At 38.3% G+C, this 23,306-nt stretch overlaps 2 protein-coding genes and 1 pseudogene across 3 annotated transcripts in view; 1 reads left to right on the plus strand and 2 right to left on the minus strand.

Annotated features, from left to right (window-relative positions):
* LOC306664319 (uncharacterized protein) overlaps positions 1 to 19,674 on the minus strand; it is a 116,612-nt gene extending 96,938 nt beyond the window's left edge. Inside the window, 1 exon segment of the mRNA XM_079145152.1 lies at positions 17,152 to 19,674. Coding sequence (XP_079001278.1) covers positions 17,152 to 19,540 — 2,389 coding nt within the window. The 5' untranslated portion in view covers positions 19,541 to 19,674.
* LOC306663823 (histone H2A.Z-like) lies at positions 4,300 to 5,122 on the plus strand (annotated as a pseudogene). The gene has a single exon. The product of its transcript is annotated as a histone H2A.Z-like (transcript).
* PCDHB3 (protocadherin beta 3) lies at positions 8,156 to 14,152 on the minus strand. The gene has a single exon (XM_079144388.1). The coding sequence runs from the start codon at positions 13,628 to 13,630 to the stop codon at positions 11,330 to 11,332; it is 2,301 nt and encodes a 766-aa protein (XP_079000514.1). The 5' UTR covers positions 13,631 to 14,152; the 3' UTR covers positions 8,156 to 11,329.
* Positions 19,675 to 23,306: the final 3,632 nt, after the last annotated feature.

Genomic DNA, 23,306 nt, shown 5'->3' on the forward strand with positions numbered 1-23,306 from the left:
ATCTTGGCCACAAATAAGTTACCCACAGGAGTGTTTTGGCAAAAGGGTCCTATTCTATGGGTTCACATGAATTATGGCCCTAATGAGGTCTTATCCTTGTTTACTGAATATGTGGCAGAATTAATCCTTAGGGCATTAAAAGTATCCCTTTCCACCTTTGGGTCACATCCCTCGACAATAACTACTCCTTATACTACTGATCAAATACAATATCTTATTAATAATTCAAATTCATGGGCTATAGTCTTTACTAGTACTTCTGCTGTGTTTGACAATCATTTGCCATCTGATCCTCTTCTCCAATTTTGGAGTTAACATCCTATAATTTTCCCCAAAGTCACCCGAAAAGAACCTATTATAGGAGCTACTCTTATATTTACTGATGGATCAAAAAATGGTACGGGTGCTATTACTGTAAATAATGTTACAGAAACATTGCTGTTTAATACTCTATCTGCACAACAAACAGAACTATTAGTAGCTATAGAAGTATTCAGAACCCACCATGAGCCCTTTAACCTATTCTCTGATAGCAAATATGTTGTTAATGCTATTCAAAATTTAGAATTAACTGGTCTGCTCTCCCTCACTTCCACCATCGCTAAGTATTTACAATCTTTACAAAAACTTTTTGAGATAGAAAAAGCCCTTTTTTTATTGGACATGTTCGGGCTCATACTGGCCTTCCAGGTCCTCTAAGTTTACAAAATGATTTAACAGACATGACCACCAGAGACCCACATATCTTTGATGCCCTTGAAAATGCAAAAAAAAATTTCATTCCAAATTGCACGTAAATGCTTCTACTCTATGTTTACACTATCAGATTACTAAGGCAACAGCTCAGGACATAGTCAAGTCTTGTGCTAAATGTGCTACACTTATTCCTAACCCCTCGTTAGGAGTAAATCCAAAAGGGCTTCAGTCCAATCATATTTGGCAAATGGATGTAACTCATTATTCAGAATTTGGAAAACTACAATTCATTCACGTGTCAATAGATACCTTTTCAGGATTTATTATGACCTCTGATCACACTGGAGAAAAAACCAAAGATGTAATAACACACTGTTTACATTCTTTCTCCATCCTAGGAGTCTCCAAACAAATTAAAACAGATAATGGTCCTGGATATACGTCCCAGACCTTTAAACAATTTTGTTCCACCTTTGGTATTCAACATGTCACAGGAATTCCCTATAATCCTACTGGACAAAGCATTATTGAGCGTGCCCATTTAACACTTAAAAACATGTTTTATAAGCAAAAAGGGGGGATAGGGGCATCATACAGATCCCCAAAAGACAAATTATCTGTTGCCTTGTTCATTTTAAATTTTTAAAATCTTGATTCTGAGGGCCGATCGGCTGCTGACCATCATTCAGAGCCTAATAAAAAACATCTACCTCAAGTGCTCTGGAAGGACATTCTATCAGGACAATGGAAAGGCCCAGATCCGGTATTAATCTGGACCCGAGGATCTGTTTGTGTTTTCCCGCAGGACACACAATCATCAATTTGGGTGCCTGAAAGATTGGTCAAGGCTTCCTCAATAGAAAACCAAGAACAACAAGAAGATGTGGAAGTTCCTCCAGCTGCTGTTGATGATCCCTCACCATGTTAATGGAGGAGCCATGTTACCTATGGGGGATAGTAAAGGACATTGCCTTGCCCTTTGCCTCTTACTAACTCTTCAATCTATATCCTTCCTATTCTTACCACTAATTCCACTTTAGGGTACCTACTGTACCCTTTTCTCCTGACTTAGCACCCTTCCCAAATGGCTCCTACAACTTAGCAGGTTATGTGGGAACCTCCCCCCAAGTTTGGCTATGCTAGACTGGTAGTCAGAGATGGGTAAGATTCGTGAAGACGTCATACCAACCTAAGACAGGGAATGAAGATGTAAGCTTCATTTTCTGATGACAGGTAAGGATGTTGCTCTGTCATGGACAACCTAAGTCAGGCACAGTCTTTTTATAAACAAACAGGGGGAGATGTGGGCTGGCAGGGAGCCAAAGGGTGTGCTTGGTATGCCTGGAGAAAAACAGGAAGCTTTTACAATTGGCTACATGTATGCTTGAGCTCATGATTGCTTGAGCTTTAACAGGATTGGGTGGACATATCTGATCGAAATTGCTTATGCATGAGACTGCTTATATATAGAGGGTATTATCCAAATTTAAAAAAAAAGCTCCTTCATGACAATCTGAGGTGTACATGTCTTTATGTCCCGCTGGACAGCAACAATATATGTATAAAATATAGAATAATTGACTCAAGCTAAATAATGCATTTATCACTTCAAATACTTATCATTCACACTCCATGTCTAACTGAAACTTTGTGCCCTTTGACCAACATCTGTCATTTTCCCTACTCTCCACATTATTGTCTGTGAGTCTATTTGTTCCTATTGTTTTAAATTTCACACGTAAGAGAGGAAATAAGGTATTTTTCTTCATGTGCCTGACTTAATTTAGCATGATGTCCTCCAGGCTTATACACGGTTTTACAAATGGCAGGATTGCCTTCTTTTGAAAAGAATGAGTAGTATTCTATTGTGATTGCACACATTATCTTCATCCATTCATAGAATTGATAGACACTTGGGTCAATTCCATGAATTGACTATCATGAGTAATGTTGCAATTACATGGAAGAATAGATCATATTATTTTTGTGGTGCTGGGGATTGAACCCAGGGCCTCATACATGCTAGGCAAATACTCTATCACTGAACTAAATACCAAGCTCCAAATATTTAAAATACTAATTTTAAATCTTTTGAATATTTATCCAGAAGCAGGATTGCTAGAGAATATGGTGATTCTATTTTTAGTTTATTGAGGAACCTCCACATTCCATTCCACAATGGCTGAACTAATTTATAACCCGATCACTAGTGTGCAAGTGTTGCCTTAGTGATGGTTTCTATTGCTTTTTGCAGGGTGGGTACCGGGGATTGAACTCAGGGGCACTCGATCACTGAGCCACATACCCAGCCCTATTTTGTATTTTATTTAGAAACAACTTACTGAGTTGCTTAGGGCCTTGCTTTTGCTAAGGCTGGCTTTGAACTTATGATCCTCCAGCCTTAGCCTCCTGAGGTGCTCTATTGCTTGTTTTATTCCTGTGTTTGGGTCATATTTTCTTTGCATTTTTCATAATTTTTGCCGAGGACAGGATATTTTAAATAATACAATGTGGAAACTCTGGAAATTAGATTCTACCTCTCCCTTAGATTTTTTTGGTTACTGTTTGAAGTTTTTGCTTGTTTAGTGAAATTTCATAACTAATTCTGTAAGCAACCTATTTTTTTATGTGGACACTGAAGTCTCAGTTTAGCTCACTCAAATACTGAACAGAGGTTTCCTTACATGCATAGAAACTTAATAAATCTCCTAGTCTTTGCTAAAGGGCATGTTGGCGTATATCTTAAACATTCAGCTAGATTGTTGACAATTCTAACTTAGCCTTCCCTTCCTACTTGCATAGAGCCTCAAGGTCAGCTTGAAGTGACATCTTTTGACTCTCTCAGGTCTCTGCTCAGCATGCACATAACCATGACCATATGTAGAGCCCTACACATGCATGTGGCCTTCTGAATTCCCAGTAATATATGAGAACTTTTCCAAACTCCTATGAATTATTTACCAGATCTTCCTTTTAAGTCAGCCTATTGTTTCTCCAAACTGTTAATCTGCCACTCTGCGAATTTAAATAATTGCTGCTAAATGCCTTCAAAAATTGTACTAGGCAAGCTCTGATTCAGGTCAAATAAAGACAACTTTGCCAATGCAGTCCTACACAAAGCCACCAAACAGATCAGATAATGACAATTCTGTCAGTGAGGTCCTGGAGGAGTTCCAACCCCATTCTGCCTCCTCTGGTGTCTTCCAAGCTGCTTGATTTTGCTGTGATCATGACCTTTTGGGTTTTAGGGATATTGTGAAGCTGGAGAGATGATGATGGGAATAGGGTAAGTTAAAATGCCATAAAAATCACCATTATTTAAAATCAATAGTCAATAAACTCATCCTAATAATACTTCAAGCCTTTTGTTAAAATCCAATTATGTGAGCAAATTGAATCTGACCATCTGTCTGTTTTCTCATTCCTTTTATGGAGAAAAGATTTCTTTAGAAATCTATAGAAACTATTTTCACTGATATCCAAAAAATATTCATTCTTTTTAAATTGTAAATTGCAGCAAAATGTACCACAATAATTCTTTGTAATAGCAAACTTGGATAACAAAACTTCAGTGCTGAGCACAGTTTGAATTGCTATGCAATGAAGAAGTAGGTGATAGGATCTCATTGTGTGTCTGACTAGCCTCTTCTCTGCCTTGCTTGTTTGAGCTTCAGCACAATTTGAGATGGCTGGTGGTAAGGCTGGGAAGGACTCCAGAAAGGTCAAGACAAAGGAGGTTTCCCACTCACAGAGAGCTGACTTGTAGTTCCCAATGGGTGGTATTCATTGACACCTAAAATCTAGGACACCAGCCATGGTCATGTGAGTATAACTGACACTGTGTATAGCACAGTCATCCTGGAGTACCTCACCACAGAGGTACTTGAACTGGAAGGAAATGCATCAAAAGACTTAAAGGTGAAGCATATCACCCCTCGTCACTTGCAACTTGCTATTTGTGGAGATGAAGAATTGGACTCTCTCATCAAGGCCAAAATTGCTGGTGGTGGTGTCATCCCACATATTCACAAATCTCTGATTGGAAAGAAAGGACAACAGAAGACTGTCTAAAGGATGCCTGGATTCCTTATTATCTCAGGACTCTAATACTCTTAACAGCTGTCCAGTGTTGGTGATTCCAGTGGACTGTATCTCTGCCTTTTTGTAATTCTGTTTGAGCAAGTTGGAAGTTTAATTAGCTTTCCAACCAACCAAATTTCTGCATTTGAATCTTAATCATATTTAAGTGTTACTGTGGCTTCAAAGGCGCTGTTGATTCTGAAGTAGTGGGTTTTGATTGAGCTGAATATTTTTAAAAACTGGATTTTAATTGTGATTTAGAAGTTATAGTAACAAACATTTGGTTTCATACAGACATTTTTCCACTCTGATGAATAAGTTCAGTAAAGGTCATATAAAAAAAAAACTTCAATGCTGCCAGTTAACCTATTTTAAACAAAATAGAATGAGGCACAGGATAAAGAAATCCATTTCCTTATACAATAACTCAAAAAACTTCACACCAAAAAAAAAAAAACCAAGTCAATAAATGGGCAAAGGAACTAAACAGGCACTTCTTAGAAAAAAATATGAATGGTCAAAAAAATATGAAAAATGTTCATCAACTCTTGCAATCAGAGAAATGCAAAGCAAAACTATTCTCACTTCAGTCACAATGGTAATTATCAAGAATACGAGTAACAATAAATGTTGGTGAGGATGTGGGGAAAAAGGTTCATTCATACATTGCTGGTGGGAATGCAAATTAGTACAAGCACTATGGAAAGCATTATGAATATTCCTTAGAAAACTTGGAATGGGACCAACATTTTACCAAGTTATCCCACTCCTTAGCTTATGCCTAAAGGACTTAAAATCAGCATACTATAGTGATGCAGCCACATCAATGTTTATAGCAGCTGGTTTCAGAATAGGAACCAACCTAGGTGCCCTTTGATAGATGAATGGATAAAGAAAATGTGGTGTGTATACACAGTGGAACACTACTCAGCCTAAATAAGAATAAAATTATGACATTTACCAGTAAATGAGTGAACTGGAGAATATCATAGTAAGTGAAATAAGCTAGTCCCCAAAAAAACAAAGGTCAAAAATTCTCTGAAATATGGATACTAACCCACAACAAGGGAAGGTGGGAAGCGGAAGAATAGAGTTCATTGGACTAGACAAAGGGGAATGAAGGGAAGGGAGAGGAGATGGGAATAGTAAAGACAGTAGAATGAATTGGACATAACTTTCTTATGTTCATATATGAATACACAACCAGTGTAACTCCACATCATGTACTACCACAAGAACGGAAATTATACTCCATGTATGTAAGATACGTCAAAATACACTCTACTGTCATGTATACCTAAGAAGAACAAATAAAAAATGAAATTCAAACAATAAAAAAGAAATCTATTTACCCAGATATAATGAAATTTAAGTTAAAAAATACTCAAATCAAACTATTTAGTGAATACATTTTGGTTTTTTATAAAGCCTAAATTGTTTTGGAAGCTAAGTTCCTCCTCAAAGTATTTTCTCAAGGGAAGCCCATATTAGTTAGAGACAATTGACTTCAGAAATTTGAACACATTTGTTCTTGATAGTCCAGTCAGTAAATTTTCATATTCATAGCTGGCAAAATAAGTCCTATTAATGTTCATATTCCTAAAAATGCTCAGAAAGCCCTTCTTATGAATAATAGTCAACTGAAATGTCTCTCTTCATCTTCCACATCAAAATAATACTGAACAGAAGCATAGAGAATGGGAAGAAGTCTGAGTTCCATCAGTGATCATGACTGTGAGGAACCTTTCTTTGATTCAAGGAAGGGAAGAAAAGGCTGGAAGAAGTCCTAGATGAGGAGTAGGATGACTCTGGCAAATACATTTCCAGTTATTCTAAAAGCAGAACCAGCTGTATCTGGATATTCCTGTCACTTAGGTGTCTAGCTGTGCTTTAAATGTTCCTATATCCAGGCTGTAGACTCGCATGCTAAACATCATGGATAAAATACTCATGAGTTTTAGGAATTTAGGTTACACTTTGTTCTACCTGACCAGCTCAGGGAATACTAAAGAATTGCTTTTGTGAATTTTTTTGTAAACTACTCACTTTTCATGTCTTGAGGGTCACATGCTAAAGTGCAGGGGTCCCCAAACACTTTTAGAACTCAAACTCCTCAAGATTCTTAAAAACCATGAATGTTAAAGCATATAAGTTCTATGGCCCATGCTGATGTGGGCACGACCTGTGGCATGTCCTGTGGCATGTCCTGTGACAGCAGTGGGGGAATGATTTAGATATTAGTCTCTAGGTAGTCTTTGTTTCTGGCACTATCAAAGTACAAGGTAGAAATGCTTCTATTGTGTAATAATAAGATGCATGAGATTTTGGTCAGGGAATTGTTGATAATGTCAGAAAATAGTCTGGTGATTTTGTGCTATATTTCTGCATGTACATTTCTACCCTGGTGACAGAGATGGTATTCAGTCTGGTAGCCATTACCAGAATAATAATTTTTGACAGGTGATTTCATGAGGAGGAAATTGTCTTGGAAGGTACAAGTCAATTTTGCACTATCACCAGAGCCCCATGCATTTTCTAAAAATAGTAAGCAAATTTCAGAAGATGAATCTTGGGTTATTTTTTTCTGAGCATTGTCATGCATACTTCTTACCTGAATCAAAGCCATGGTTTTTGCATATACTCCTCATGCATCAATTACTTCAGTTATAATTCAATTTTCTTTAAAATCAGGTTATTTACACTAAAGACTAAATTTAAATTTTTCTCCATTAGCTATCATGTCTACCAGATTAACAGATAACATGATAACCAAGATGCAGAAGGTGATGTTCTCTGATATTTTTGCTTCATACAGCAAATGCAAAATGGTGTACCCCAAGGAAAATTGGGCCAGCTCAAACACATCTTTAGGGCTGGGTGCAGAACTTCTACCACTGTGTGGCAAAGTTGAACCAAGCTTCCTTATTAGGACTTGGATTTGAAGAAGGCAGAGAAGACACCACTTTGAGTACTATTCTCCTTTCTCTCTATGTCTAAAATAGTACTAGTATGAAGGAAACCTCCAATAGAGATAAGTTATCAAAAAAATATCAACAAGCATGTTGGGCAGAATAGCAACATTAAAACAGACTCAACAAATGAAAACCAGACTCAACAAATAAGAGTTGTTTCTCTACCATTAGAAATAGAGATTCAGAACAACATGGAAAGAACTCAAAAGATACTTAATTTATTCAAAAAAATAGCAATTGGAAAATAAGAACAAGTTGCTATGAAAATTTGTCAAACAAAATTTGAAAAAGAAAATATTTATATAAATAAAAAATTTAGTATATTAAATGAATCTTAGTTTGGGAATTAGCAAATATCAGAACATCAAAAATAAAGAAAAATTGATATGAGAATAAAGAGATTTTCGGATAAAAGATACTGAGAAGTAGATTGACATTAAAATTTTCAGCAACAGGGTTGAATACCCAAATAACAGAAAGAAAATGAATGTAATTTTTAAGTTTATATAATCAACCAAACTATTGGTTAAGCATATATGTATTTGACATAAAATAATGCAAATTATGACTGGTAGATTTATGTCTAAAAATCTAACAATCTACTCCAAGAAACAAAGGTACTCCCAGAAACAAGTAGTGGGATGTAAAGAAAAACTGTCATGTTTTTAAAAAAAACTTTCATTTGCAAGAAAATAACATTTAAGAATAAAGAAGGAAAATTAGAGTTACTTCACTAGACTAATTGGTATTTATTTATATGTAATTGATATTTGAAGCATAGCTTAGTCTTATGACAACCCCACATAAAAATTTAAAATTAATTACATCCTTTTGCTTTTCATCATTAAAAATTTGATTGTGAATATCAAATAACTAAATTATTTCTGAATTGATATGTTTGCAGAAAAAGATGGACAGTGTATACTATCTAGAATTATTTTCTCAAATAGATTGTTACTTTGAAAGCTTTTTGAGTCTTTGGGATCTTGAAAATTTCATTTAATTTTGATACAATAAAGACTAACCAAAATTCAGTAGATGCATGAATTAAAAGCCAGCACATACAGATTTCAGGAGGTTAATATGTGGAACAGAAAGCTCTTGTATTTAATTTCTTCTTTGTCCCTAAAATCGGCAAGTCAATTCTGAACCAGATTTGAGATTAACCTATTATTCTATAGTTCTCTGGGTTTTCAGAAGCTTCAACAAGCAAAGGGAGATCATTAAATTATAAATTGATTCCATAGAGATTATAATTATTCTTATACTATTTAAAGGAATTATATATTCCTTTCTGAATACAGATAGTTCTTTCAAAATTCAATGTGTAAATAAGTTTCAAGTAAATAAGTGCTTAGAATATTCCATGATTTCCCAAACGTTCTGAAATTATTTATTTAATAAACAAATTGAGCATCTATTATGTATGAGGCATTGTGCTATGTGCTATAAATTCAACTATGAATGAAAAAGAAATACTTTTCAAACTAAAAGTCTACTAAGTTTATTTAGTGTATTCTCGAGTAAGAGGATTCAAATTTTTATTTGATTTCTCTTCTTTTTGGAAAATTGAAATATCAATTTGTAATCAATTGTCAGTAATGGATTTATCACTTCCAGAACAAAATTCCTATAAAATTATTAATATACAAAGTCATGCCTTTTCCCTTGGAACAGATTTTCAGTTTATGGAATTCCAAAAAGTGGCAACAATAGTAATATACATGTGGTAGTCCCTCTCTCTTCTGAATTTAATAAAATATCCAGGTAAAGAAAATTTTGGAAGTTCTTCAAATAAAAGAATAAATGGTCCCTGACTACCCAGGAATAAAAATATATGTATTTCAAATCAAGAGTAAGGTGTTATTATTTCTGATATTCAATTTTAGTCCAGATTATCTTTTCTGACTGTTTCTGACTGTTCACTTTATTAACAATGTGTAGTTCAATCCATCTATGTATTAAATCTGGTCTACTGTCTTCAATGTCTAAATAGCTCTTCAGCACACATGGCCCTTCTAAATTTATTCTCAGCTCATATACCATATTGGCCCCCCAGAAGAATTAACTGCCCTCTATAATTCCCACAATTGAATACTCCCATTGCTCTGATACTATTAGATACTAAGGAAGCCAAATAAAGATATATGTTGATGAATGTTTCTTTTTCCTTATCTTCATAGACTATCAGCTAAGTTTGAAAAGAAGAAAAAAATGATCTAAAGATCCACATCGAAAGTTCTCTATAAGAAACATAGAATAAAAAGACTATTATTTTTCTAATTATTAAGGTTATTTATGCATTTGATGCTGTTCCATTAATTGACACCTTCACCTTTTCTCTTATGCTTTTTTTTTCTTCCTTTTTGTACCGGGGATTGAACCCAAGGCCTTCTGCATACTAAATACTAAAAACATGCTCTACCACTAAGCTATACCTCTCGCCCAACATAATTTAAATGTGATTATAACTACATTTAATATGTGGAATGATGCCTACCTTTTAATTATAATATAGGAGGTAAAATACTGATGTGGATGGCAGTTTTCATACCAGGGAGTCCATAAATAATCCTAAATCATGTCCGACTGCAATCTGAAGAAGGCAATCAAGACAGGAAGCAAACTATTTCCCTTCTAAATCACTATATATGGTAAGTAGGTAAAAATAATAAAGTACAACTTGATGGGACACTGCTTTTCCTATAAAACATTTAAAGATCATATATCTGTGTATATTCCTGGGATAAAAAGGCCCTCAGGTCTTTACATTTACATACCAGAATTTACAAACCAAACTGTCATCCCATCAGATGCCTTACTAAATAAAGTTTCATAAAAAATGGAAAGAACAATCAGTTGTTTAAAATGGCTTAGGTTTAATTTTTCCCTCAGTCATCATGAATACACTTTAAGCAACCCTAAAAAGTACCTATCTGAGAGTAATTGGCTGCATTTGTCTAAAATGTTTGTCCACTTGGGTCATAATAATGTATATAGTATGGAAATATTGATTGAAAGTGTTAATACAGAAAAAATTAAATGTATTACTTTCATTTGACTATTATGCCCCTAAAAAGATGGTACATTACTATATCTTACATCTTATTAATCCTCAAACTTCATTAACTATGGACCAAGCAGCTTTAGGAAAATAAACAAACAGCATATGAATAAACATTGAACAGAATAAATTACTAAATTTATTATTTGAAACTGTCTTCACTGCTTTGAAATATATAATTTGAAATGTTATGAAATAAACATATTTGAAATCACCATTAATAAATAATGAACTTATTTTGGCTCCCCTATTAGAAAAAGAAGCATTAAGACTGCATTGATAAGACATGAAGCAGAAAAAAGGAAAATATGATGGATGAACATATACCTACATAGAAAGTGAAGTCTATATATAACAAAATATTTTATCAACTAAAGTTTCTTGATTTTAAAAGGAAACATCCATAGCCACAAAAGTACTTTTTGTTTCTTCTGTTAATGAAATTTATCTCTACAATTGCAATTTTAAAACAATGGTACTAAGGGTCTTGAACCACACCAGTGGAGATAATCGGACTCTAAAATTTGAAATCACTGGTCCCTGAGCTTCCCATCAGACACACCTCATACTGGTAACTCTGGGACAGGGTCCCGGTGCCACTGACATCCACCAGGTGGCCAGGAAAGTGGCCCTCAGGCACAGAGCACACACCCATCGTCGCAGCCCTGCTCCTCCTGCACAGCCTCACCGCCACAAACACCAGCACGGAAAAGAAGAAGAGCGACGACACCGAGGCCAGGGCGATGACCAAGTAGACTGTCAGCGAGTCGGCCTGCGCGCGCTCGGGCGCCACTTCCGGCAGCGGCAGGTAGGGCTGCGAGAAGCCATCCACCAGCAGCACGTGCAGCGTGACGCTGGCAGACAGCGGCGGCTCGCCATTGTCCTTGACCAGCACCACCAGCCTGTGCCTGGCCGCGTCGCGCTCGCTCAGCAGCCTGGCGGTGCGCACCTCGCCATTGTGCGCCCACACGCCAAACAGCCCGGGCTCCGTGGCCTTGAGCAGCTGGAACGACAGCCAGGCGTTCTGGCCTGAGTCTCCGTCCACCGCCACCACCTTGGTGACCAGGTAGCCCGGCTCTGCCGCCCTGGGCACCAGCTCGGTGCAGGGCGCAGAGGCGTTCTGCAGCGGGTAGAGCACGAAGGGCGAGTTGTCGTTGTCGTCCAGCACCACGACGCGCACCAGCACCTGGCTGCTCAGCGCGGGCGAGCCTCGGTCTGTGGCGCCCACGCGGAACTCGAACGCCTGCAGGGCCTCGAAGTCCAGCGCCCTCAGCGCGAACAGCTGGCCGTTGTCGGCGTTGATGGAGACCAGCGAGGCGAGGGGCAGGTGCGGGTCGTGGGGCGGCAGCAGCGAGTAGGTCAGCTGGGCGTTGCTGCCTGAGTCTCTGTCTGTGGCGCTGACGCCGCCTATGTGCAGGGCGGGGCTGTTGTTCTCGCGCACCGACAGCGTGTAGGACGTCTGCGAGAAGGCAGGGGCGTTGTCATTCACGTCGGAGACGAGGATTAGTATGCTGTGTTCGGTTTCCAGCCTGGGTGTCCCCAAGTCAGTGACTGTGATGGTGATGTTGTATTCTGCTCTGCTTTCCCTGTCCAACGTTCCTTCAGACATTAGGGTGTAAAAATTCTCTACAGATGGTTTCAGGACGAAGGGGAGATTGTTTGGGATGGAACACCTCACTCTTCCGTTATCTCCAGAGTCTAGATCAGAAACACTGAAAATTGCCACCACTGTCTCTACCGAATTCTCAGGGATAGGACTGTTAACTGAGGAAAAGGTCAGTTCTGGTGGGTTGTCATTCACATCAACCACCTGAATCATGACTGTACATTTTCCTGAAAGACCCCCACCATCCTTGGCCTCTATGTCGACTTCATAAGTATTTATTGCTTCAAAATTCAAATATTTAACTAGTTGCATATCACCGGTAATAGGATTTAGTTGGAAAGTTTTGAGAATTTCTTCTGAAGCATGAAAAAATGCATATGATATTGTCCCAAAATTTCCTATATCTAAATCAGAAGCTGAAACAGTGACAATGACAGAATTAACAGGGATATTCTCTAGAATTTGAACATCATAGAGGGACTGTGCAAATTCTGGGGCATTGTCATTTATGTCTAAGACCAGGATGTGGATCTGGGCTGTTCCAGACCGTGGAGGCGAGCCGCCATCCAGCGCCATGAGTGTTAAGCTGAACTCTGGCTCCTCCTCCCGATCCAGTGCTTTGTCCAGTACTAGTTCTGGGTACTTCCTTCCATCTCTCCGACTGCGCATGAGAACATGAAAATGGGGATTGGGAGTAATCGTGTAGTTTTGGAGACTGTTTCTTCCTACATCCAAATCCTCAGCATATTCTAAAGGAATTACCGTTCCTGGTGGAGAGTTTTCAGGGATTTTCAGCTCCATTTCATTTTCAAAGAATACTGGAGCATGATCATTTACATCTATGACTTGGAGTTCCTGTGTAATTAACTGGAAAGGATTTTGCAATAATACCTGAAAATGCAGTATACATGACTCTGTAGGACCACATAGCTCCTCCCGGTCCAATTTCTCCATCAGAAGCAGATCACCGGTGTGATGACTGAACTGAAAATGCTGTTTGTTTCCTTTAGACACAACTTGGGCCCCCCTTGCGACCAGGTCCTCTACCGTCAGTCCCAGATCCTTTGCTAGATTGGCTATTAAAAAGCCCCTCTCTTTTTCCTCAGCCACAGAATAGCGTCTTGACTCAAACCCAGCCAGAAACCCACCCAGAAAAACAAAGAAAAGCAGGACTTGCCTTTGTCTGAGAAAGCTGTCCCCTCTGGCCGCCATTGCACTTCCTGCTATGTTCTTCCAAGAAATGTCGCCAAACCGAGTTTCAGAAGGCTCTGAGAAATGCAAAGTCTTGGAATTCTCAACCTGGTAATAATCCTTTCCAGAGGCTCAGTTTGCTTGCTTAAAAATCTGCACTGTTTCACAAACCCTAGTTTATTGCACTGGATCCGTGCGCCAGGAATACCGTGTGCGTGTGATTTAATTCACCTTTTTAGTCAACAGCGCCACCATGCGTTCGCTCGCAGTTTTAAACTTTAGCGAAAGATGGGTTTTGTTCTTGATTTTTTATATTGCTTATCCCCCTTATCAAATTCAGTTGAGGCTACTAGAAGATCTTCTCCTGTCATATGAGTTAAATAAACATAACCTAGAGAAGTAAAATGAGCTCTTGAAGAAGTTATTGTTCCTAGTAGAATCCTCACATTATTTTGCAGAAGTGTACACATAGGTTACTACCCTCACTCTGTAATCATTACATAGAAATTTAAAATTTTTCTCTAAACGAGAACATGATTAGAAATCCTATTTGTTATTTTATTTTCCAAAATTTGTAAAATGTGCGAGAGTTGCATTTATAGTCAGAAAAACACTATGAAATACAAGGTGGTAAAAAATTATAACAGGTCATATCAAGGGGTAGATCAGAGGGCTACAAATGCCTAATTCTATGTTTTCACCTTCAATGAACACTTGAGTGTTCTCTCCTTATTTCATAGTAATATTTCAATTATTATTTTAATCTGCATTAACTTATTTTCATAGATATTGAATTTGTAGAAGTTAGACATGTAGTGGTAAAAGACAATATAAATATATTTTTATATCTAATGGATGTACAGACTTTAAGTAGATGTTCAGTGTGAGAAGTGTTGTGTAGGAAATGTACTCAGTGCACTGAAAACATACAATAAAAAGACCTAACTTAAAGCGGAGTGGTTAAGAAAGTATCTCCCAAAGATGCACCATTTAGTTTGGAACATGGATGAAAAGAGGTATGTCAGGCCGACTGTATAATATGTGAAGTTCCTGAGAGAGAAAAGCATGACTAATCTAGTAAGGAAGAAGAGTGTATGCAGAACTTAGTGTCTCAAAAGTAGGTGAGAAGAGAAGGCTACAGAGATAAATGCAGCTCAAATAATGTGTGCTTAGATTTTATTCTAAGAATAAAGGCCATGTAAGGTTGTGGGACAATATAAAAAACAATGCAAACATCATGTGTTCAATTTAACCTCCTTTGTATTTTGACACAATTATCAGGAATACATATGCTAGTGCATCTATTGTGTCTATTCTTAGTAATGCTAAAAAAACATTCATTATAGTTTTTATATTTATACTATTTATTTTATCATAATTGAAACAGCTGTTATCATTTGGGGATGGAAAATGGTAACTTACTCAAGGTCCTGCAAGTGATAAGAGTGATTATCAGAAACTTTTTTTTATCTTACTGAGGATTGACCCTAGAGGTGCTCTACCACTGAGTCATATCCCCCAAAATTTTTTTTGTTATTTTATTTTATGACAGGATCTCACTAAGTTGCTCAAGCTGGCCTTGAATCTGTGATCCTTCTGCCTTAGATAACCAAGATAGTGCTGTTTGTCACTGCTAATCTCAAAATGAGACTTTCAAAATTTATATTGTAATTTTAATCATATTCAAATATGCATAAAATTATATATAAATGCAAAGATAGACTGAATAACACTGATTAAAATTCATTTAACATATAAATCAGAAATTAAACTGCAAGAAATGAAGAAAGTTGGATGAATCATTAAGGAATTAAAGAATATTTGAATTATAAAATTGAATAACATAATTTCCCCATTTGTATCCCTTAAGCCAATGAACAGGAAATTAAGCAGTAAGAAAAAAGGAAAGGTATGTTGAAGGAAAGGGACATTAAGGACTGATAACCAAATAATGTTTGACAACAAATAATGTGTGACAAGTTCAATTATACAAAATTACATAATTCATTGTATATCAGAGAGTATTCAATTCCAGAAAAACTACTGACCATTAAGTATCTTAGTATATTTAAATATTAATACATCATAGCTGAAATAAAGCTTCTTTCTTTCAATCAGACATTCAAAATTTTTATTAAGATCTTAAAATGTTCTTGTGACTGTGTTAATCATGCCATAATGGGGAGCTATTGACAAACATGATTTAAACAACTTTCAAAAAATTGAAAAACTCAGGGAACTAAAGGGAACAAATACAAGTAGCTGTGCAAAAAATAGACTTACTGGACCTGCATGCATTTTTTGTCCACCATCAGGTTATTTCTAACTGAATCATAAATGCACCAGAAAATTCTGAAAAATGCAAAGCCAAGCTACATGTGAATTTTCTAAAAGTTGGTAAAAGACAAAGATATATTCCCTGTTATATTTTTGGGTTGATGAAGGGCTCAGTTAGTGCGTTTTAAATAATTAAAACAGGTTTTTAAAAGGAGGATTGGAATAAGCAGAGAATTTTTTAAAGACTACTTTAAATAGGAAACATGAAAATTGGCATGCCTTTGAAAATCACTGGATATGTACTATTTAACTAAATTTTAGAATATGAGTGATTTTTGTACTGGAGATTGAGCCCAGGGTGTTATACATCTGGGCTGCATCCCTAGTTCTTTGTATTGTTTTGAGGCAGGGTCTAAGTGGCTGAGGCTGGCCTTCAGCTTTCAATTTTCTGAGTTACTGGCAATGGGTCACTGCTCAGCTGAGTAATTTTTGACAAAAATTTATTGATAATTTGTAATATAAATATTTTGTAGAATCCAACAGACTTCTCACTAAACTAATAATTTTGACATGTGGATAACTTAAAGAAGTACATATTAGACAAAAGCATGGAGGGTATAGCTTATTCATGAATATACCTATGTTAAGGGTTTGGCCAATGTGAGTTCACAGAATACAAATTACACTAGGGGAAGAGGATATAAAACCCCAAAATATTCCAGATGGGAAATTTTATCCTGTGTAATGGTAGCAAATATTTTAAATGTAGGACTTCAAAATTAGCTATGAACTGGGGATGTGAGTTTGGGGTAAGGTGTTCTAAATAAAAATTAAAGATTTCCAAAAATACAAAATTTACTTTCACACTTTAAGTCTAAGTTATGAGACAAATAAAAAAGGGAAGGCAAAAAATATATTAATTATACCACAACCCCACATATTTAGAAATATCAGTAATGTGCACAGAATTGGAATAGGATACTTGAGAGTGACAGAGAGAGAGAGAGAGAGAGAGAGAGAGAGAGAGAGAGAGAGGAAGAAGAAGAAGAAGAGGAAGAGGAGGAGGAGGAGGAAGGGAGGAAGAGGAGGAGGAAGAAGGGTTGGGAGAAGGGGAAGAGGGGGGAGGGGAGGAGGAGGAGAGAGGAGAAGAGAGTAGAGCAGAGGAAAGAAAAGGAGAGAAGCGACATCTCCAATGGGTGAAGCAATAAAAACAGAACTTTGCACAAATTGGGACCAGACTCAGTAGATCCGTCTGGATATTTAACTGAATTCACAACTATTCCTGAAACTGGGATGTTCATCACTAACTCTCTCTACATCTTGAGCAAGGATGTTCGGGATAACAGGCTTCGGGACTGTGAACTTGCTGGTGCCTAAGCCTCCCATCAGACACACCTCATACTGGTAGCTCTGGGACAGGGTCCCGGTGCCACTGACATCCACCAGGTGGCCCGGAAAGTGACCCTCAGGCACAGAGCACACACCCAGGGGCGCCGCCCTGCTCCTCCTGCACAGCCTCACCGCCACAAACACCAGCACGGAAAAGAAGAAGAGCGACGACACCGAGGCCAGGGCGATGACCAAGTAGACTGTCAGCGAGTCGGCCTGCGCGCGCTCGGGCGCCACTTCCGGCAGCGGCAGGTAGGGCTGCGAGAAGCCATCCACCAGCAGCACGTGCAGCGTGACGCTGGCAGACAGCGGCGGCTCGCCATTGTCCTTGACCAGCACCACCAGCCTGTGCCTGGCCGCGTCGCGCTCGCTCAGCAGCCTGGCGGTGCGCACCTCGCCATTGTGCGCCCACACGCCAAACAGCCCGGGCTCCGTGGCCTTGAGCAGCTGGAACGACAGCCAGGCGTTCTGGCCTGAGTCTCCGTCCACCGCCACCACCTTGGTGACCAGGTAGCCCGGCTCTGCCGCCCTGGGCACCAGCTCGGTGCAGGGCGCAGAGGCGTTCTGCAGCGGGTAGAGCACGAAGGGCGAGTTGTCGTTGTCGTCCAGCACCACGACGCGCACCAGCGCCTGGCTGCTCAGCGCGGGCGAGCCTCGGTCTGTGGCGCCCACGCGGAACTCGAACGCCTGCAGGGCCTCGAAGTCCAGCGCCCTCAGCGCGAACAGCTGGCCGTTGTCGGCGTTGATGGAGACCAGCGAGGCGAGGGGCAGGTGCGGGTCGTGGGGCGGCAGCAGCGAGTAGGTCAGCTGGGCGTTGCTGCCTGAGTCTCTGTCTGTGGCGCTGACGCTGCCTATGTGCAGGGCGGGGTGGTTGTTCTCGCGCACCGACAGCGTGTAGGACGTCTGCGAGAAGGCAGGGGCGTTGTCATTCACGTCGGAGACGAGGATTAGTATGCTATGCTGGATTTTCAGCCTGGGTGTTCCCATGTCATTGACCGTGATGGTGATATTATACTCAGACCTGGTCTCCCGGTCCAGGGCTGTGTTTGTTACAAGAGTGTAAAAGTTCTCTACAGACGGTTTCAGGAAGAAAGGAAGGTCATCTTGGATGGAACAAACTGTTCTTCCATTGTCCCCCGAGTCAGGATCTGAAACACTGAATATAGCAATTATGGTTTCGTGCAAGTTTTCTGGTATCTGATTGAGAAGTGTGGACATGGTCAGTTCTGGAGGGTTGTCATTCAAGTCTATCACTTGGATAAGAACCACAGAACTTGCAGAAAGGCCTCCACCATCTGTCGCCTGAATATTTACAGTGTAAGTCTGAACTGATTCAAAATCCAGTTTCTGTGTTAAAAGGAGTTCTCCCGATTTTGCATTTATTTGAAAGGTTTTGCGAATATCTTCAGAGGCTTGGAAAAATGCATAAGATATTTGTCCATAAACTCCAATATCTAAATCCCTAGCAGAGACAGTAGCAATGTGCAATCCAATGGGACTGTTCTCCGGAACCCGCACCTCATAGAGTACTTTTGTAAACTCCGGGGCATTGTCATTGATGTCCAAGATTTCAATGAGGACCAGGGCAGTGCCAGACCTGGGTGGAGTTCCGCCATCCAGTGCTGTAAGAGTTAACCTGAGCTCAGGCTGTTCCTCACGATCCAGTGCTTTGTCCAGCACCAGCTGTGGTAATATGCCATCAGCACTGTCTTGTAGTATAAGATGAAAGTAGAAATTGGGGCTGATTGTGTAACTTTGGAGACTATTGCTTCCTACATCTAAATCCTGAGCACGTTCTATTAGGAAAGTGGTTCCAGGTGTGGTGCTTTCTGAAATTTTCAAAATTATTTCTTTGTCTAGGAAAACAGGAGAATGATCATTTATGTCCCTAATCTGTAGCTCAGCCTGAAAAAACTGCAAGGGATTTTCCAATAACAATTGGAAAGGTAATACACAGGGCTCCATGGGGCCGCATAACTCCTCTCGGTCCAGTTTCTCATTTAACAATAAATCCCCTGTCTGCCTATCAAATTGTAAATTCAGTTTTTTCCCTTTGGAAACAACCTGGGGACCCCGCACAATCAGTTCGTCTACTTCCAGCCCCAGGTCTTTTAATAAATTGGCCACAAAGAAGCCACTCTCCATTTCCTCGGCCACTGAATAGCGCCTACTCTCAGAACCAGCCAGAGCTATGCCCAGCAAAACAAAGAATATCAGGACTTGCCTTTGTTTCAGAAGGAGCTCCTTTCCCTCTCCAGCTTCCATTGCCGTCTGGTCTCCCAGCAAACCTGCTCCAGCTACGGCTTACGTTGTCGCTGACTCTTATGTCTCAATATCTCGTTGATACTGAGATAAGTAAACAATCCTAGGGCCTGGATTTCCCGGAACAGCCGCCTTAGAAAGCCTCCTCTTCCTGCTTGCTTCTTTATCTGAGTGTCTGGCTAAACCTGCCGCCAGCAGTTGGATTTTGTTCCTTCTACTTCTAAGGTTACAGCACCACCCCGCGTTCTTTCTGCGCATTTATTTTCTCCAAAACAAGAAAATCACCAACACTCTTCCAGATTGATGGCTGAAATTGAGTATTTTCAGTTAGTATCTTCCAAATTACCAAAGTCTTATCTACATTTTGAAAGTCTTTCATTGCATCTAAAATTAGGTGGGGCAAATTACTACAAATTAGCATTGACAAATTAGTTTCCTTGCCGATCCATGTGGCTCTGGAAAAAGATCAACTTTTTAAGCTGAAAGAGTGACCTCAGTCCTCAGATGCAGTAGAAAGAAGTTGATTAGAAATATCCCAGTTTTTATTAGGTTACCATCCTCATACTCAAATCCAAATGAAAAATATCAAGATCCAAGGAAAGCACATAATTCAGTGAGAAAGTTCTGGTGAACAGTGAAATATTCTTACTTACATTTCTTTCTTGCATTGCTCCCAATTCTTATTTCCCTGAAGTTTGATATGAGTGAGCCACATGAAAATCTCAAAGAGCAGTAAATTTTACTTGTGAATATGGCAATATTTTTATTTTCCTTTCAAATATAATAAGAGCATTTTTGTATAATTTTATTCAATATTGAATCTAGTAAAATTAATAATTCCATATCAAAAGCCGAGTAAAGCTGGATGCAGTGGTACACACTGAAATCTCAGTGGCTCAGGAGGCTGAGGCAGAAGGATGACAAGTTCAAAGCCAGCCTCAGCAATTTAATGAAGCTCTAAGCAACTCAAATATAAAAAATGATTGGGGATGTGACTCAGTGGTAAAGTGCCCCTGGGTTCAATCCCTGGCCCAACCTCCCCTCAAATAAAAAACAAAACAAAACAGTAAATATTAAGATTTTCCCAAATTATCTTTTTAAAAAAATGTCTTTAACCCAGCAGCTCAGGAGGCTTAAGTAGAAGGATGGGGAGTTCAAAGTCAGCCTCAGCAGTTAGGCCCCAAGAAACTCAGTGAGAACCTGTCTCTAAATAAAATATGTAAAAGGACTATGGGCCTGTGGCGGTGGTGGTGCAGGCCGGTAATCCCAGTGGCTCAGGAGGCTGAGGCAGGAAGATCAGGAGTTCAAAGCCAGTCTCGGCAAAAAGCCAGGTGCTAAGCAACTCAGTGAGACCTGTCTCTAAATAAACTACAAAATAGGGCTATGGATATAGCTGGGTGTTTGAGTGCCCTGGTTTCAATTTCCATCGCAGATACAAAAATGTCTTTTAAGAGAGTATTTGTTAAATCCCATTCCAAATAAAGTATATTTGTTAGGTTTTAAAAAATTACTGTCTTGTTGTATTTAAAAATAATATATGATAAAAAGAAATGAGATATCAAGCCACCTATCAGGCTTGATAACCACAAAGAGATATGAAGGAAACTAAAAGCATACTGTTTAAGCCAATCGGAGGGGCTTGGGGATAAGTCTAAGTGGTAGAGCACTTTGGTGAGGACCTGAGTTCCATCCCCAACACTACACAAAATACAAAGTCAACCAATCTGAAGACTGTGTATTGAATATTTCCAACTACATGAACTTCTAGTAAAATCGAAAATATAGAGACATTAAAAGGATCTATGGTTGCCATGGGGAGAAGGTTAGAGGAGCAAAAAGATAAAATACAAGTGATTTTTAGAGCAATGAAACTTTATTATGCTGTAATTGTAGATAAAAGACATCACATATTTGTAAAAACTCACAGAATGTACAACATCAAAAAGTCAACCCTAATGTAAATTATTAACTTTAGTTTTCAGTACTTTTAATAAATATGTAACACTAAGACAAGATAATTAATGGTAGGGAAAACAATGGGAAAGATAAGGTAGATAAGAATGCAATACTATCTGCCTAATTATCTGTAAAACCTAAAATTGCTCTAAAATAGTTTTTTACAATAACTTAAATCTCTTTATTAATAAAATCTTCAAATATATTGAAAATTTAAAGGAATTATGCAATAAATACAACTCCACCCTCCATCCAACCAAAATAGATATTTATAATTTTGTCATATTTGTTGTTCTACCTTTTATTCTACATACAACTTTTTTTGCTGATTAATTTGAAGTTACTTGTAGATATTGATTTCTAAATATTCAGTATACATTTCCTAAGTTTAAGGACATTATCCCACAAAATCACAATGCTACTATCATATCTAATAAATTAATGATAATTCTATATCATTTTAAAGTCCAGTCCCTGTTAAATCTCACTAAATATTCTTCCATTATCCTCTTCCAATTTTCTTCAACTTTGATAAGAATCAATATTCACAGCTGACCTCCCTTTAGAAATGCACTATTATCCACTTGTTGTAAGGAATGTCTTGGAAACTTTTTAAACCAAATTCTATGATTTTATTATGTTAAGACTATTTACTAGAGAATAGTCTCCCATTTCTTTTGACACTAAATTTTTTGAAGTGTTCAAACCAGTTTTTCTTGGGGATATCCTATATCCTGAATTTATTTGTTAGTTTCCTCATAGTATCATTTAACTTGTTCCTCTATGCCTTGTATTTTAGAAGACTGGAATCAATGATTTTTTTTTTTTTTTTGTACCAGGGATTAAACCCAGGGGTGCTTAACCAGTGAGCTACCTCCCCAGAACCTTTTATATTTTGAGAGAGGGTCTTGGTAAGTTGCTTAGGGACTCACTAAATGGATGATTCATTAAATGTAACAATTGTGTAATATTTTAAAGATCTCACATTTTCTGAAAAAAAAAATGGAATATCATGTTTCCTTTGTTAACATTTAGAAAACAGATTCCTACTTTGGTTGATATTTATTTATTTTTCTTATTGGAGGCTGTTATACAGGGGGTAACAGTAATCTTTTTTAAAAATTTATTTATATTATAAACAAATGGGATACATGTTGTTTCTGTTTCTACATGAAGCAAAGGCAAACCATTTTGTAATCACTCATCTACACCAGGTAATGTTGTTTGATTCATTCTGTTATTTTTTTCCTTCCTCCCACCCCTCCCACCCCTCTTTTCCCTCTATACAGTCCCTCCTTCCTCCATTCTTGCCCCATCCCACTCCCCATTATGTGTCATCATCCACTTATCAGCGAGATCATTTGTCTTTTGGTTTTTTGAGATTGGCTTATCTAACTTAGCATGATATTCTCCAATTTCATCTATTTGCCTGAAAATGACATAATTTTATTATTCTTTATAACTGAGTAATATTCCATTGTATATGTATATATATATATATATATATATATATATATATATATATACATATACCACAGTTTCTTTATCCATTCATCCATCGAAGGACATCTAGGTTGGTTCCACAATCTGGCTATTGTGAACTGAACAGCTATGAACATTGATGTGGCTGTATCTCTGTGGTATGCTGATTTTAAGTCCTTTGGGTATAGGCCAAGGAGTGGGATAGCTGAGTCAAATGGTGGTTCCATTCCAAATGTTCTGAGGAATCTCCATACTACTTTCCAGAGTGGCTGCACTAATGTGCAACCCCACCAGCAATGTATGAGTGTACCTTTTTCCCACATCCTCTCCA

The sequence above is a fragment of the Sciurus vulgaris genome (assembly GCF_902686455.1).
Source record: "Sciurus vulgaris genome assembly, chromosome: 6".
Classification (NCBI taxonomy): Eukaryota; Metazoa; Chordata; class Mammalia; order Rodentia; family Sciuridae; genus Sciurus; species Sciurus vulgaris.

Bases quoted from the DNA above. Each gene is read 5' to 3' on its own strand.
- PCDHB3 (XM_079144388.1), bottom strand. From the start codon at position 13,630: ATGGCGGCCAGAGGGGACAGCTTTCTCAGACAAAGGCAAGTCCTGCTT.